This window comes from Oenanthe melanoleuca, chromosome 1 (genome assembly GCF_029582105.1).
Source record: "Oenanthe melanoleuca isolate GR-GAL-2019-014 chromosome 1, OMel1.0, whole genome shotgun sequence".
Classification (NCBI taxonomy): domain Eukaryota; kingdom Metazoa; phylum Chordata; class Aves; order Passeriformes; family Muscicapidae; genus Oenanthe; species Oenanthe melanoleuca.
Window position 1 is genome coordinate 34,410,423 of NC_079333.1, and position 17,228 is coordinate 34,427,650.

The 17,228-nt window shown below is 36.9% G+C and overlaps 1 protein-coding gene across 3 annotated transcripts in view; it reads right to left on the minus strand.

Moving 5' to 3' along the window:
• Positions 1–17,228, minus strand: part of GRM5 (glutamate metabotropic receptor 5) — a 246,626-nt gene that overhangs the window by 45,954 nt on the left and 183,444 nt on the right. For all 3 annotated transcript variants that reach the window (XM_056500724.1, XM_056500715.1, XM_056500706.1), the window contains exons 4-5: positions 16,744–16,979; positions 3,728–3,974 (exon numbers count right to left, since the gene is read on the minus strand). In XM_056500724.1, coding sequence (XP_056356699.1) covers positions 3,728–3,974; positions 16,744–16,979 — 483 coding nt within the window. The remainder of the gene's footprint in view (positions 1–3,727; positions 3,975–16,743; positions 16,980–17,228) is intronic.

A 17,228-nucleotide genomic window follows, 5' to 3' on the forward strand; every position in this document is an offset into this window, starting at 1 on the left:
TCTAGCTCTTGCTCTTTCAGTTCTCCCCCTGACTCTTGATGCAGGACTAAACAAGCAGCTGCAAGGTACTTGGTTTCTGACTTGTGTTAAACCACAACAGATACACAGATATCTCTCTTAAGTTTCAAAAAACACATTTAGGACTGACATGCAGTATCCATACTATATTTAGCATCAATGTTTTTCCCATACTGATGTAAAAAACATTACAGGAAAACTATTTTATAATATTGCCCATCTAGATCTCAGGATGCTTTGCATCATGAAAAATTCTGTCAGAGTGGGGAAACTATGGTACAGAAGAGATTCATTGCCAAAATCACACCCAGAGCACCACCAGGACTGCAAGCAGCCACTGAAAGGAAATGAAAGTGATACATACAATGAAAAATTGTTATACATCTAGATTTTGAAATATTTAACTTTCCATATTGTATAAAGAAGGAAATGTCCACAGCTTCAAAAATGATCTCCTCAAAAGTTGAGGATATGAATGCCAGACTGACACAAAATAATTGAATCCAGATAACACAAGCACAAACCCAAAGAAATAGACTTTTTCACTTGGTTATAAACTAACTTTTTTCTGAGGTTCACAGCCATAGTAACAGTTTGTTGAGGATTAAACAGACTAACCAAAAAGTTACTACAGAAGCTACAGTAGAGCCATTATTCAACATTGTCAGACACTGCAACACAGCTATTAGCATACTTTGTTAAAGCTTTCCTTTTAGGGTTTTATGGACAGACAAAAGTACTGCCAGTGCTTGACAGGACAATGAACCTAAACCAATGATCTTCCCAGTAGCAGTTCCATGCATACATGACAGGGGCAATACTGGAAAGGAACCTAACAAATTTAATATAGTAATGCCTCCATAAGTCTTGTCTCTCTTCCCTGTGGAGAGCAGCATTGATGGATGGGTAGAAATGGCCAGATTCAGTTAGTCCACTGCTGTAGTGGAGGCTGATGAGTCACTGGTTCCCTGGAGGTTCCTTGAGATAATACAGGGACAGTTTGTCACTTTAGGATAGGAGAGACCAGATGGTACAATAGCACATTTCCAGCAGTGCTCTAATCACTGTGCAAAATACTTGTTTCAAAACAGAAGTGCCATGAAGTTGCTGGGAATACATATTCTACTTGTAGCACAGTCAAAACATCAGCATCTTGTTTTTTTCTTGCCTACTCTTCCCTCCTCAGTTTCTTCTTTAGCATTTTGATAGTATTTACAGATAATTGTTATCTTCCTGAGGAATCATGGCTTCCATACTCTTTTTTTTTTTTTTTTTTTTTTTTTTTTCCAAGTCTCCCAGCTCACATAAAAGAGGCCCTACATTAGACTGTCTGCCTGCTTGAAACTCAACATACACATAAAGGACTTTGGAAAAAGACTAGGATTCAAAGCATCTTGCGGGATTAATCATCTGTTGGATAATATCAAAACCTTTTTGCTATACATTGAAATCCTGAGCTATCTAGGTCAGAAAGGGTTTTTATGTTCAAATTTTCTGCTTAACACTGCCACCACAGTACAGCAGTGAGGATTTAAATTCCTGTTTCACAAAGTGAAGATGCAGTTATCAGTGCAAGTGAACAGGGCAGATGAGTTGTTCCAGTATGACTGCACCATCTCCAAGCTCTTGCAAATAGTGTTTGATAGTGCTTAAAAGACTATACACTACTAAAAACCTGGAAGTTAGAAATGGAGCTTCCTATAAAATCTCCTTAATCCTGAAAGAGTACATTGTGACTCAATGTTGCCTGACTTAAGCACATAGACTGGATTTAATGATGAAACTGTTGTTGGACAAGAGGGAGCAAAGAATTATCATTCAAAAGAAAACAAAATCTGGGACAACTTTGTAAACACACACAGTTCATTAGTTTGGATAGAAACAAATATCACAAAAATCCAGGGAGGCTGGACTTTCATAATTGGGCTATCCTGAGGTACACATTCAACATGGTGTTGCCATGCTCCTCAGGGAAATACTTATGTCCCATTGTGACTGAGAAAATGATGGCACATGATACAATTTCTCCATCATCTTTCTTAGAATTTAAAATTATCCAAGATATTCAATTAAATTGCTCACAATAAATGATGTTAAATTGTTCTTGCTAAGAATGTCAACAGGAGGAAAAGGTAAAGTAAAAGATCTCTTTGCAATATTTAGATGTTGTTGTTGATGTTGTAATGTCACATATTTGTTTTTGGCAGGCCACACATCACTCATTCATCTCAGTCATTTCTACACAAGAAACTGATTTGAACAAGGTCAGATGCACTTCTTTGCATCTGTGCACCTTTAGAACCCAAAAGAAATCCTTTAAATAAGCCTGAGATAAGTCTTTTAGAATTTGTTCCAAAAAGTTCAGTCTTAACACTTTTCTTTCAAAATTCAGCTATTTGTGAAAATAGAAATGTTTAGCAGAAGACAGACTTGCACATGCTAAAAAAGCTCCGAAAACAAGTTTCCATCTGAAATTTCCATAGGTTTCTGCCAATTTGTGCCTGAGTTCTCCTACTAGCCCACAGTGCCCTTCCTCAGAGTTTGAGTCTGAAGAATTTGAAAATTTGTGTCTCCAGAAACAGACACAGACTGCTGTGTAGGTGGCTGTCCTGCTTGCTTGCTTTTGGAGGGACTGCTGACTTTAAAGGTTTGCAAATAGAATGAAGAAAAAAAAAAAATAGGTTTGAAATTGCAGAAATTTTCAGAAATGTCAAAATATTTTGACCATTGAGCTAAAATTTTCCAACCCATTTCTACTAGGAAGTTAATGTTTTTTTTTTCAGTTCACATTAGTGGGAGAAGACAAAATTTAAATGAGTGTATAGGATAAAAATTTTCCCTCTAGTCATCTGTTTATATGGCACCATAAAAAAGATGTTTAAAACCTTCCAATAATGTGGACATAATGGGTAATGTCAAACAATACTGGAGCAAAAGCTGTGAACAAGACAGGAAATACATCAAAGTATAGGGTATAAATATACTTTGAAAACAATCATACTTGTTGTTCATTCTCTGAAAATTCAGTAGGCAGAAACCCAGAAAAATCTCCACCCCCTGTCTGTTTCCAATGTGCATTTCTATGGATACATGTGTCATAGAAAAATGTGTCTAATACTTTGTAGAAGTATGTATACATATCTATGCATGTTACCAGCAAAATAAGCTTTGTTTAAATTCAACTTGTCTTAGGGCAGCACAGTACGGATTGATACCTTAGTGTGATATGCAAGTGGAAAGGTTTCATTTTGAATATATGTCAGTAGGTTTTTATTAATTCCGATTTTAAAAATCCTAGATGCATCAGTACAATATTTCTGATATTGTTTTAGCTTTCTTAATGAAAGAATAAATGATTATTTATAGGTTAATCCAACACAGACTTAAACACCTACATAAAAAGGCTGTGGTGGACAGCATGGTCTAAAGGTCTGATAGTTTCTTTTCAATAATAATACTTTTAAATGGCACAGATTAAATGCAAATCCATGCAGGAAGCTTTTACACTTGAAAATCCACGTCTTTAACTTGAAATGCCATAAAAATTGCACATTAAAAAAAAAAAATCAATTTTTGCAAAATAAGCACAGGAATTAGGAAATGTAAAACTAGGAGTATGAGATCTTAGCTCTGTTGTCCAGTCTGCACATATCTCCTACATACTGTTAGCCCCTCTGCTATTTAACAGTTTGACAAATATCAACATTACCTTCCTGGTGAGTCACCATTCTCATCAAACAAGATCATGTCCCCAGAGACCCCGGTGAAGTTAGTCTTCATGAGGGATTCCAGGAGTTTCCGACCATCTATGGGCTTCATGGCATCACAGAGGCCCACGTAGCCTGGGCACAATGACAGCTGCATGTTGTGGAGCCCATAGGCCATGGAGTATATTGCATTGATTACAAAGCCCATCTTGGAGTCCTGAACGTGCTGCGTCCTCAGAGTCATCTGGCCTGTCAGGGAGCAAGCAGATGGGTTGGTGAGTAGGGCAGGGATACAGTCAGATCTTAGACATCTGTTAATTATTAACAATTTTTTAACACTTTTTAATTTATTGTTTTGGGTTGCAATACAGGATGTGGCCAGAAATGTGCATTCTATCACCATCTGTTGCAGCCAGGTGATTAATTATCTTCGTGGCATATATTACCTGCTAATGGGCCATCTTTAAAACCAGGTGGGGCAATCATCTTTATCTTTTCCACAACCCATCCTCCCTCCAGGAAGATATCATTTGCTGCTGGGCCATTCAGTCCCACTGTATGACTGATAAAATTACATCATCCCACTGGGAGATGCTCCAGCCAGGGGGAGGAGCCAAGCCTTTCCTACCTAGATAAAACTGACATTTTGGACAGAAAGTTATCCATTTTCCCACTGGATTCCAGATTAAAACCAGACCTTTCCACATTATCTCTGGACCTTCAGAAGAAAACTGCACCTTCTACAGGAGAACTGCTTCAGCTGAACCACATCTGCCACTGCAGGGGGACTGTAGCCACCATTTAATGGGACTGCTGCCAACACCCTGACTGACAGGGTGTCAGGTTGTATTCTGACTCTGTCAGTGTTTTTGGGATTGTTCTTTGTAATACTTTATTTCTATTTTAATTTTCCTAGTAAAGAACTGATATTCCTAAGTCCCATATCTTTTCCTGAGAGCCCCTTAATTTCAAAATTATAATAATTTGGAGGGAGGGGGTTTACATTCTCCATTTCAAAGAGAAGCTCCTGCCTTTATTGGCAGATACCTGTCCTCCAAACCAGGACATTTATTAACACTTAATTATTAATTATCATTAAAAGTATTTTAAGTGTCTTAAACAGCTCATAACAGAAGTTTTTATTGGTACACATACTGACCATATTGGAATAAAAACAAAGAAATTAAAGTAGAGGTTCTCTTTAAATATTGTATTACCCAGATGATACATTTCTCTCTGCAATTCATCAGCTCACCTCACATATGTTGGCTTTAGAGTGTTGGGCTTTCACGTGCATTTTTAAAGCGTGCACCCTGGATGTGATAACATAATATTTTAGGTAACCCAGAAACTTCTCTCCATCTGCAGAAATCTCTTCATACCTTTGGAAATATTAGTTGAAGTGTAAAAAGGAGGTTTTTTCTCTAGAAACCTTATAAAAAAGTTCTGTTTCTGGAAAATCAGTGAACTCTGTTGCCCAGAGAAGCTGTGGATGCCCCATCTGTGGCAGTGTTCAAGGCCAGGTTGGGTGGGGGCTCTGAGAAACCTGGTGTAGTAGAAGCTGTCCCTAATCATGGCAGGAGAATTGGAACTACATTATTTTTAAGGTGTCTTCCAATCCAAGCCATTCTATAATTTTATGAATTACACTTTTGTTTCAGAGACATGGAACTAATCCTATGAAAACAGACTGACCTAGGCACCACGCCTTCACTGTACCAAAAGTTTCCCCCAATAACTCTCCTACTTCATCATCTCTTGCTCCTCTCTCTTTATGAAGTGAGGATAACAATACAATACAGACAAATACATTAAAATAGCTGTGAAAGGTTTGACAGTGTGGGTTAGGCAATGACTGTTTAGCTAGAATTGGTGAATCTTAAATTTTTTGGCTTGTATTTCTACGCTTCTATTTATGCTTTTGTGAAATGCAGGGAAGCAATTCATTTGGCAGCAACTTGAAGACCTTTTTTTTTTTTTTTTTTGTAAAACATTGTTATTACTAGCACAGATTTCCTCTGTTGACAGCATCAGGCAAAATAAGAAAGGATAGGTTGTAGTTTTTCTTCCCAGCTGCACTCTGGTCACAAGATCTTTAATACTGTGGAAGTGAGAAGAGTCAGAGATAAAACAACTGTATCAGTGGTGCTGGATATTTATCCAACACCTGGAAAGATTTGCCTCTGGAGGCAGGACAAACAAAGAGCTCTATTGGAACATTTGCTCTCCTTTTATTAACTGAGCCAGGGAGTGCCTTGTGTGGGCAGCCCAGAGGAAAGGGAGTGCCAATAGCCTGCCCACTCCATGAGAGTCTGCCTGCCACTCTCAGGGCATTGGTGAGGGGCAGGGGTGGTGCTCACACCTGCCCATCTCAGCTGTGCAGAGGCAGCACAATCTGAGCAGTGCTTTGTGCCATGAGAACACTGAGGCACAGACACCTTTTTTTTTCTTAAGAAATTAAGACTAATATATGACTCTCAGGGTGGCACTCATCTAGTTTAACAGTACCCATCCAGAAGACAAGAACTCATTCTGTTGTGTAGGCACCTTTAGTGGAAAAGGGTAAGAATCTCCAGCTGGTGATCAATTCTATCATAAAGCAGGTATGACTAGATACAAGCATACCTTTTCAGTGGTATTTTCACAGTTCTAATCACTAAAATCTATTGCAGCACTGGAAACATCAGGAAAGGTAGTAAAATACATAGTTTGAAATGAAAACACTGTGTAATGGTCAGAAAGTGAATGAGAGAACTGAGAGATTCCTTTTTCCCCTCTATTTTTACGTGGAAACTGGCACCACTATTTCCAGTCAACCTCAGGAACATGATTATTAACATCTTGGAAGGCTAAACAATATGATTGTGAAGTATCTTAATGGAAAAAAAAAGTTTGGAAAAAAACACAGTGCTGCTCATTTGCTCTGTTTTACCAAGGTATTGCTTTTTTCCTAATTACAAATAATAGGCATTAAACCTGCAACAGTGGGGTATGTGTAAAACCCATATTAATTGATATTAAGTGGAAAATTGAACAAGCATATTACACTGCAATACATAAAACTTGTTTTAACCAATTATTCACCCACAAAATTAGCAGCTCACACATGGTGCAGTTAATTATATTAGCCATTAGAAAGAATCAGATTTGCATTGGCAGTAGTATTTATCATAAAGCAATATTTCAGCTGCTTTATTGAATATGATTGCTTAAAAATCTAATAACTTACTTCTTAATTCTTGCTCTCCACTGGGCTTTGTGCTTCAATTTTATGAAATTATTATTCTGATTTTCTTTAAACACTGAACCTCATCCTGTTCACCTGATGATTTATAATGAGGCTGCTTAGCTCTTCCTAGAAGCTGCTGGCAATTGTCAATGGAGTTGTGAGGGATTTAGCTGTTGTGAGAATTTTAATATACTTCCTGCTGCTGGAGAACACATTCACCTGAGATATTAATTGCCTCACTTTGCTATATTGAGGCAAATTCAACCTGCCAAGGTCAGTTTATAGTACCACAAGATTCTGTATTTAAGAGGTAATCACAAAAACTGAGACAAAATAATTTTTTTTTCTTTTTAGTGTATTGTAATAAACCTTACAAAATATCAGCATTAAAAAAAAAACAATCAAAATAAAAGCTATTTTATAAAAGTTACTTTCAACCCTCTTCACAAAGTATTGTGGCATGTCAGACTTGAAGAATATAAGTAACCCTTACTTTGCTCAGTGACCCTAGAAGTGGTTTCCAGGGAAGGCTGAATGCACAAACTAAAAGGTAGTCTCTCACTTAACAACAATGACAAAAAAGTAAAAATATTTTAAATCTTTCTCTGCAACAATTGTGATTTAGGTAGCCTTAAACACATTGATCACTTAAGAGTTCTTGCATATTGTTCTTGCTGGAACTCTAGCACATATTCTTATATTCTTACCCTTATTACTTATCCATGAGTGGTGTCTTCAGTCAAGAACCTTTCCTGATACGAGGTGGAAAGGTGGCATGGATGAGTTTAATGGGGATGGCAGTGTCTGGAATATACCAGCCTATTTATGAACCTAAGTGGAAGTTTCAAAACAGAAGGCAGTGATAGGACAAAGGGGAATGGCTTTAAATGGAAAGGGGTCAAGTTTAGAGGAAGAAATTGAAGGTGGTAAGTCACTGGAACAAGCTGCCCAGAAAAGCTGTGAATGCTCCATCCCTGGAAGTATTCAAGCCAGGTTGGCTGGGGCTTTGGTCTGGTGGAAAATATCCCTGCCCATGGCAGGGGGACTAAAACTACTTGATGTTTATGGTCCTTTCCTTTCCAATCCAAACCATTCTATTCAACGACTCTATTGTACAACTAACTGCATGGAGATGGCTCAGCACTAAACTCCTCATCCAAGTCTGTTCTTTGCTGTTGTCAAGTCTCCAAAGCACACAAATATGTAGATGATGAAAAAGAAACCAGTTCTTTCACCAGGAAAGTGATTCCAGCTAGCCACGGGTCATTTCTTGGATCTATTTAGAAACAATTAGTGCACTTATGGGCAGTGATCCAAGAAAGCACTTATGGATGCTGTTACTCCCTGGTGAGCCAGCTCTGGACTGCTTCCCATGCTCCAGAGCTACTCCAGGAGCTCCCAGAACTGGTGGTGGCTACCAGTGAGACTAATAAAATAGTTCTTCCAAGACTGAACACCTCCTTACAAATATGGAAAAAACAAACCAAACAAAACCCACACCTTTGCAGCAAATTCTGAAATTTGTCTATTGTTTTTAGTACTGAGAATGAAAACAAGTATTCTTCAATGGATTTCATTACTTTACAGATTTTTTTTATATAAAACTTGTCACTCATGTTTTTTTCCCTGTTTTTATTCCCAAGGAAGATGAAATACATTTTTTTCTGCTTGTCAGCTTGTGATATTACAAAGCCTCATCAAGCAAGAATGTTAAATAGTGTAAAATTACCATGGTTCAATATATTTTTTCTGTTTTTTAACTTTTCCAAAGATCACAATATTTTACATTTTAAATAACGAATAAAGGATAAAAGAAATAGTGAAAATACTTTACATTACTGGCAGTCCTCAACCCCCTTATTTCATTCTCTGAGGAGAAATAGGAGAAACAAAATATGAGACATAAAATGGGAGAATATTTTTCTTTCAAAGTAAAAAGCAGTTTGTCTGCTGAACACTGAAATGAAGGGAAATCGTTAGTGTTTATTTAGTATTTTTTTTTAATTCTCAGTGATGAAAGGTTGTTCATGATGAAGTCATAAGAGACATTACAATGGAAACCACAGGCACATCCTATAGCCTGCAACTATTTCATAATGTTTCCCTGTGATTATATCACAATTTAGTTTCTATACAATTTCCACAAATATACCATTAAAAACTTCAGGGATTATTTGTGCTAAGTTTTGTTTTGATGGACAAGAGAAATGAGGTCTAGTTTTACTGGCAAATATGTCCCACATTCACATTCTGCTCACTGTACTTGAAGTCCATCAACAAATGTGTTTTCCAATATTTTCTTTTCTTTTCCTTAGTGAATTTCCTTGAAAAAATCAGGGTAATCTTTCCAACAAAACCATGGTAAGTGTCTGTCTTCTGCAGGATATAATGTGTGGCTTCTCAACTCTGTCAGCAGGTCCATGTTGTCCCTGCTGTGCTCCTTGGGAACACGTGTTACTTTCCCTGGATCTATGTGCTCTAGATGACATGCCACCAAGTCAGTCATCCCAGAAACCTGCATGCCTCTGCACTGAAGAAATGTGTGGTATTTTATAAAACAGAGGAAAGGTTGTAAGTAAGAACCATATTGTTCATATCTTATTAAACTGTCATTGTTTAAAAATATAGAAAAATACTGATTTTGGAACCTTTCCCAAAGCCTGTTATCAGAGCTTTCTATCAGTGTGAAATGATAAAGTAACTTTCAGTTCTGTGCTGTTTGTAAGGTTCTGGGTGTATTTTTCTGCTAAAAAAAAATCAATTCCAGTAGTTTATTTATTTATTTATTTCCCCTATTTTAATTTATTGCAAGCTGTTGGACTGATGAAAAGAGGTATTTTTTGCTCTATGGGAAATATCTTTTTTCTTTGGGAAATGTCATTTTGATACTGAGGCAAAACACATAGCATAAAACTGAAACAATGTGAAGATAAATTAAAAGCTTGAAACAAAGCTTTTCAGTGTTACTGAGATAAGAAACAAAAGTGGCCCAATCAATGCAGCTATGGAACATTTTTGAAATTTGACAAGGGAGTAGCTTCCAGTGCAATTCCCTCACCCAAGCTCCCTTTATTAACTGAAAGCCAGAATCAGCACAGTTACATTTTAGGTATTGAGGGGCACCAAAATGTTGAGAATGACCAAAAGACCAAATTCAATGCATTGAAATCCAGAGATGACTTTTAAAAAGTTTTTTTCAGAGTATTTAGTTGACTTTGGTGTTTCACATCTATTTAATCCTTCATGGCCATGGCATTCTCAGAGTGCTCACAAATCTGACAAGAGCTGGATCTTCATCCCTGGGTGCCCACAAAGCAGTGGCAGTCTGACTTCTCTTGCCAAGTTCAGTCTAATCAGCAAAAATAACAGAATAGGTAGTCCTAGAAGGTAAGAAAATAGATACCTGTTTCTCCATATAATTTTCATAACAATACTATTCTTTTTCTACAGAATTCAGTTTCTTTGGTCACAAATTGCAACAAAGCTCAACTGCTATAGGTGCAAAAGCACATGAAATGGTGGCATAAAACTCTGTCCTTGCAAATATGCTTATATGAAGTATTTTAATCTATAAAGGGAGTTCAACTGCTGAGAGAAAAGAATGCCAGGAGCTACTCCAATTGAAACATCCAATATGAAATGCATATAATCTGAATAAACTTAATTATAATTTAATTTTTAAGGGTAGAGAGACATGGTCCAGATAGTTTCCAAGGCTCAGAAAGGCATTTTGAAAAGGAATTGTAATATAAAGAAGAAAGTCACATTAAGTGTATCATCACATACATCTAATATATTGAAGGAAGAAGGAACATAAAGAGAAGGAAAATCAAATGTAGGTTTTTAGTCAGATTTTAGAGGAGTTTGATGAATTCTGTAACAACAATGAGAGCATTCAAGCTATTAAAGTGTTTGAGTTACAGATGTGTTAAGTTCAGAATCAATTTTTATGAATAAGGCTTTCAAAAATATAAACCAGAACACATAGCAATTTTTAGCATCACACTGCTTTTTTCTCTGAATAAAAAAAATTCTCTGAATAAAAAAAGTAGTGACATATCTGTGTGGGATCCTGGCTTAGATTACATCAGGCTGCTAAAAAATTCAGGTCTGGATTTATGCCTTACAGCTGATTTGCCTTTGGAAATTTCTGGATCTGACCCAGCAACACTGTAAAAGTAGTAATAACAGTGTTTGAGTTCCAGGTTTGAAATGTGGGGCATAAAAATGAGGGCTGGACCATAGCTCAGCTTGCCAGCACAAGCATGAGTATCAAACTGAAAGACACACAGGATTTATTCAGGAGAATTAAAATGTTTTCCAATTCACTGTTTAAAAAACAGAAATTAATTTTCACTAAATTTGTTCTGCTTTTATTTTCAATCTAAAAACTAATGCTAAGTCTGAGGAATATGATGTTTAAATGTGACACATTCCTTGAAATATGGAAAACACTTTTCTATTCTGGCAGCACTTATGTTTTGTTGGCTGAGTTCTGATTAAACCAATTTTGGCATTAGACTTTACATTTAATCAACAGATTTGCATGTTGCAGTGCAAAAGACTAGACAGTCAGTCATGTTTAATTCCTTCATTCTATCTGGAAACCCAAAAGGGTCATTTGTTAAACAAAACTCCTGTTCATCTGAAACCATGGACCTTCTGTGTGTCCTTTGATACTCATTAAAAATAGATGGAACTGGATGAGGTTCAGCAAACAGGTAGGTATTTTTTTTGTACTTTCATTTTAAGTGTACATTTGTACCTTAAGAAGCAAAACTTTTCTTGTACTTATCCCAAATTTCCCTAATCTCCCTTTCTGCTAATAAACTCATTCATTCTTAATCCTCTTCTAAATTACTTGGAAATAAATCGGTCATCCTTCTTTTATGAGGGTTTTTACACCCTTGGAAAAAGCATTTTTATCTCAGAGAAGCTGCATGGCTAAATCATGAATGGAATTTGGGATTTTTGCATTCTTCTAAGATGCATTCAGAATGCTGCTGCAAATTTCCTTTTCCTGGGAGCTGTAACCAGGACACCTGTACATCACTGTGTGCTCTTCTCTTTAAGCCCTGTCACTGGTCCTTGCTCCCAGCCATGTCAGATATAAGCTGCTTTCCTCACTTTCAGTGCCCTCTATGCCTTGTTTGTGGCTGACCTTTGTCTGTGATGACCCAGCCCCCATAATTTCCCTTTGTTTTCTACTTCACTGCTTTGAACCACAGTATTTAATGTCAGGACCCTGCTGTAAGTACCTGCACAAGTGACCTCTCACCTCCCTCCAGATTCTTGCTCCCACTGCTCCTTTACATGCAACTGCTATTTTTTTCTTAAGTCTGTAACCTCTGCCAATCAAAGTAAGATACTGCACTGTTCAGCAGCATCAGCCTCTATTTATTTACTCTTTATTGTCTATGACTTAGATCATAGATACTTGGGATGCATGTTCTCATATTGCTCTGTGTTTGAGTATCACCATAAATAATGCTGTTCCATCCATGCCTCCAGCTTTTGCACAGCATGGGAAAAATAATATCACTTAACAATGCTGGCAAAATAAATAATTTAAGAGACTGGTAAGTGGAATAAATATGCTTCTGCTCCTGGTGACTTTGAGGACTTGTTTTCCAGCAGTACTGTCCATTGGTCCAGAGCTTCCCCACATAATTAACTTATGTTGGGTTTTGTTCCTGCTTGGTGTTAAGATGCATATTTTAAAACACCCTTACCAGGATGAAAAGGCACAAGGAATTAGAGGTCTGGTGGGAACTCTGTCTGAAAGAAAGCAATCTAGTCTTCAAAGGTCTAAAGGCAATCAATACCAAAGGATTAGATTAGCCTTTGGAGACCTGAAGCTGGTCATTGAGTGGAGTTACTCATCTGGATAAGCTTGCACACCTAGTCATGAACTGCTTTGAATTATGGTCTTGGATATTAAAACAATCTCTGACTGGTGCTAGAGGTGAAACCAACACCAAATCTTCTAAAATCTCGAGTGTTTGGATGCCATTAAATGTCTCCTTTTGCACATGCATTTTAAATTTTTTGTTCTGACTCTTGTTTAGAGTTAGCTTGTAGCAGTTCTCCTGTGGCATGGGACTGATTACACTGAAAATCAAGTCAGATAAGTCTGAGAACTTCTCACTTTCTGTAGTGCTCCAGCTGGGCAGAAAATCAATGTTCTTAGCAATGACAGCAGTGACATCCATTTGGATTAAGCAAGTATGTTCTAATCTGCAAATGAAAAATGAGCTGGATGGTGAAATTTTCATCTCAGTGTGAACTAAGTGTATGTGAAGTGATGGAAATGTTTTAGTGCTTAATAGAAATTAATAGAGGAAAAAATCTTTACTGTTTTTTGGATTCTCTTTGGCTGATTTAATAATTTTATTATACATATCTTACTGAATCACGTATTCTTTAATAATAATGTCTGCCCTGAAATTGTCTATGAATGGCTTATGTTAAAAAGTGAGACAAATACTCACAAGTCACTGGTCACAATGATTTATGGCTATGTACTTTCTGTCACAGAGATAAACTTAGCCTAATAGTCTACTAGGCAGTATTCATCAAAGCAAATGTAGAGATTTTAACAGCTAAATTTGTAGCTGGAGCGTAGGTGAAGTCAATAATTACTTAGATTTCAGCCATATCTTCCTGTGTTTATTTTCTTATTGAATAAACTGTGAATAAAATACTGTTAAACATTCTTTATGTTTTTATGACAACACAATTGGATTACAGAGAACAATTAATTAATTTTGTTTCCCACTAATATAATAGTTATTGCCTTTTATATAGACACATTGATTCAATAATGATCTTGTCTATTAACATCAGCTCTATGTTTATCTTTTCATCATTATCCCAAGAAGGGAAGAATTGCTTGACTTTTGATGTAAAAAATAGGTTTTGATTTCTTTCCAGCATTTCTCAGTAAACTTAAACTCCTGAATTCTAGTCCTAAGAAACACCTGTAGCTTGATTTTTTTTGTGTGTTTGAGTTTTTTAATATTTATATACATACATATATACATATATATATATATATATATATATATATATATATATATATATACATGCATTTATTTAGTTAGACAAACAAAAGAACATAGTCCTGCTTTCCTACCAGGTGAAATGAGAACCAAAACTAATTCCTCATCATGCAGAAACTCTTAGGACAGTCTGTGAAATGTTTGTGACCACTGAAGGCAAGTATCACCTTTACAATTGTGAAGTCTGAACTGAGGGAATTTAGGACTCACAACTTTAAGTGTTCAAAATAAACAAATATTAATATACGAATTGAAAAGACATAGTTTTCAAATTCGTATGGGTGATAGGAAATGAGGCAAAAACAGCAACTACCATGCCAATTTCAAACATTCATGGTAATTTTCATCTTACTGTCACAGCATCAAAATCTCTCACTCTTGCAATTCTCAGTGAATATATTTATGTCTTTCTTGCTGGTTAATCCACAGAGTTGAGTAACTTCAAGTTTCTTCACTTTATCATATACCCTTGCCTACTTTTGGAGCTATTATGAGAAAAGAAGCATAGGTGCCTTAGCACTTTTGGCACAAAAAATGTCATTAAGTAACTCTGCATGTCATCTTTCAGGCCAAACTTTGAATTTCCTTTACATGAATTTTGAAAGATGGTTTAGATAAAAATCAGAACTAGAAAGCCAAGTAATATGATGATTAACAACTTCCTGTGTGGAAATCTAACTAAACGGACAGTTTTAACTGACTGCTGAGCATAATGTTGTTAACCTGGGAAATTCCACAACTGAATTAACATCTTTTGCCCTACAGCAACATGAGAGAATTAAAGCTATTATAATCTGGTTTTCATTCTTTTACTGTACACATCATGATCCAGCAATTAATATTACACGAAAACTGAAGAAAAGGAAATTAGAGCAATCTATTTTAAAAAAAAGCCTTTTTCTCTATTCATGTTTTGCAAATCAGAAGATTTTTATTTTTGCACTTTTTTTTTTGTGTCTTTCACATTCCCAGGTTTTAGGAACCTATTTGACCTGTGGCTCTTTGTGAGAAAGTTTCCAGCCATAAGTTCATACCAAACTATTCAAGCTTTATGATTAATTTGTCTTATATCCATGACTGGGTGATTTTATGTATAAAATAACATCTCCCTGCACCCTCATGATAATTTTTCTGAGGTGGTGAATTTTACTTTAGATGCTGTAAAACACTCTCTAGGCACTTACATTTCATAGTTCCCAATCTTCCACATAAAACAGAAATTAGATTCTCACATGTCTGGTAAGAGGTAAGGTAGAAAAAAAATCAACAAAATCAAATTGAAATGTTTTTTACATGGCACACTGATGGAAACCAGGTCTTTATTAGCCTGCATCCAGCTATGCCCACGGCATTGACATCTCAGGAAACAGGTCTACATTATCATGGGGAAATCAATGAAGTTTGCTGCTCAATATGCAGTACCTGTCAATAGTGCAAATAAAACCTGTCTCAGACTGTGTTAGAAGGGTAACAGAACAAAACTAATGGGAAAAAGTCAGTTGAATGTGGAAGGTGTACACTGAGATTTTGGGATTCCTGGATTCAATTTACATCTCACTCACAAACTTCCTCTGTGACCTTGTCCAAATCAAAGGAAAGACTTTAAGATCATTAAGTGGGATTTAGGTAAGGGTTTGTGTTGTGTGAATCCAAGACTCTGATCTTTTAAGACATTTCTTGGGCTCATGGGTGTGTGGAATATATTGACATTTTTAGGAGGGAAGAACCCTTGGGGTTTAGAGCTGTGGTTGTACTAATGCCCAGCACAGCACCACCTTATCCCCAACATTGCCAGAATACCCACTGTATTAGTGATATCTCAAGGGTTAGAAATGGCTAAAACTCTGCCCAGAGAGTTAGAGAGAATGAGAAGGGGCTTGTGAAACAGTCCTCCTAGCCTCAGAGGAAGGACCCTGAACAAAGGACCCTGAACAAAGGACCCTTTCCAGGGAGTCTGGGGTCTTGTCTTGGGTTCCCACTGTGTCTCTTGTCATTTAACTGGTGTCACAGGTCCCAATGCCCTTTGGAATGCAAGACATGGGTGCCAGTCCACAGACTAGACAACATTAGTACTGCTTGGCATCTCATGAAATAAAGAGCAATTAATAGAAGTAATAAATAATTAAAAAAAAACCCCAACAAAACTCCAGAAAAATGTACCACATCTATCTATCTGCAGTTCAGAAATGACAAAATGTTATGGGAGTTTTTGCTAAAATTAGTACAATTGAATGAAAATAATCAGCTCAAAGTGGTGTATCCTGAAATGACCCATGGCTGAAAGAAAACCTGATGACATTTTGCAAAACACCAATTGTTTCATATGAAGTTCATAAATAATCATCACCACCATGAGGGCTTCAGATAACTTTGATTATATTAGCTCTCTCATTGCTTTTGTGAGGCAAAGCAATATGATTAGCTCTTTTTTTCTGAAAAAGCACATTTAACTTTGTGTTGCAGCATTTTTGAAAGTGTTTACATACCTATGGAGCTGGATTAGCATCAAGTTTTTCAAATACAGAGAGCAGTTAGGTACTGAAGCTCTATATTTCTTTAGAAATCTGAACACTAAAAATTGTACTTTTTATCATTTTGAAAACAGCAAGCACTGCAATTACACCTTCTTTTCCTTTCAATACAATCCACTATTTCACCAGACCATGCTGCATCAGACCAGACCTTCATTCAGGTTTTTTCACCCTGCAGAAGTAATGAATCCACTTACTTGTGCAAGTCTTGTTGTATTTAGGGTTCTCTTGAGGAAACCCTTCCAGCCTGCACTGGAACCTGTGCTGCCAGAACTCCTGGAACCATGGGTTGCGGTGGTTGGTTTCTGGCCGGAGCTGCAGGTAGTAATCGTCAAACCACTTGACGTCTGGAGACTGCAGCTTGATGGTTATGCCGCCCACAGCTTCGTTCTGGTAGCCTTCTGTCACGTCATACCTGTCTGCCCAGCCGTCACTGCAGGGGGGGAGGAGAGGGACACGACACTGACCATCCGAGGGAACAAGGAAAGAGCTTCCCTAACTGGAAATCAGAGCTAGCAGTTGTGGTTCTGAGCGGGGTCTCATAATTCTTCTAGAGGAAGATTTCAGTGTTTTACTTACATTTGACATGGACACCTTCTACTTAAATTATCAATTCCACACCCTCTGCATCAGGTAGTTGAAACAACGTCAAAAATCACAGACCCTGAAATCTGCTGTATGT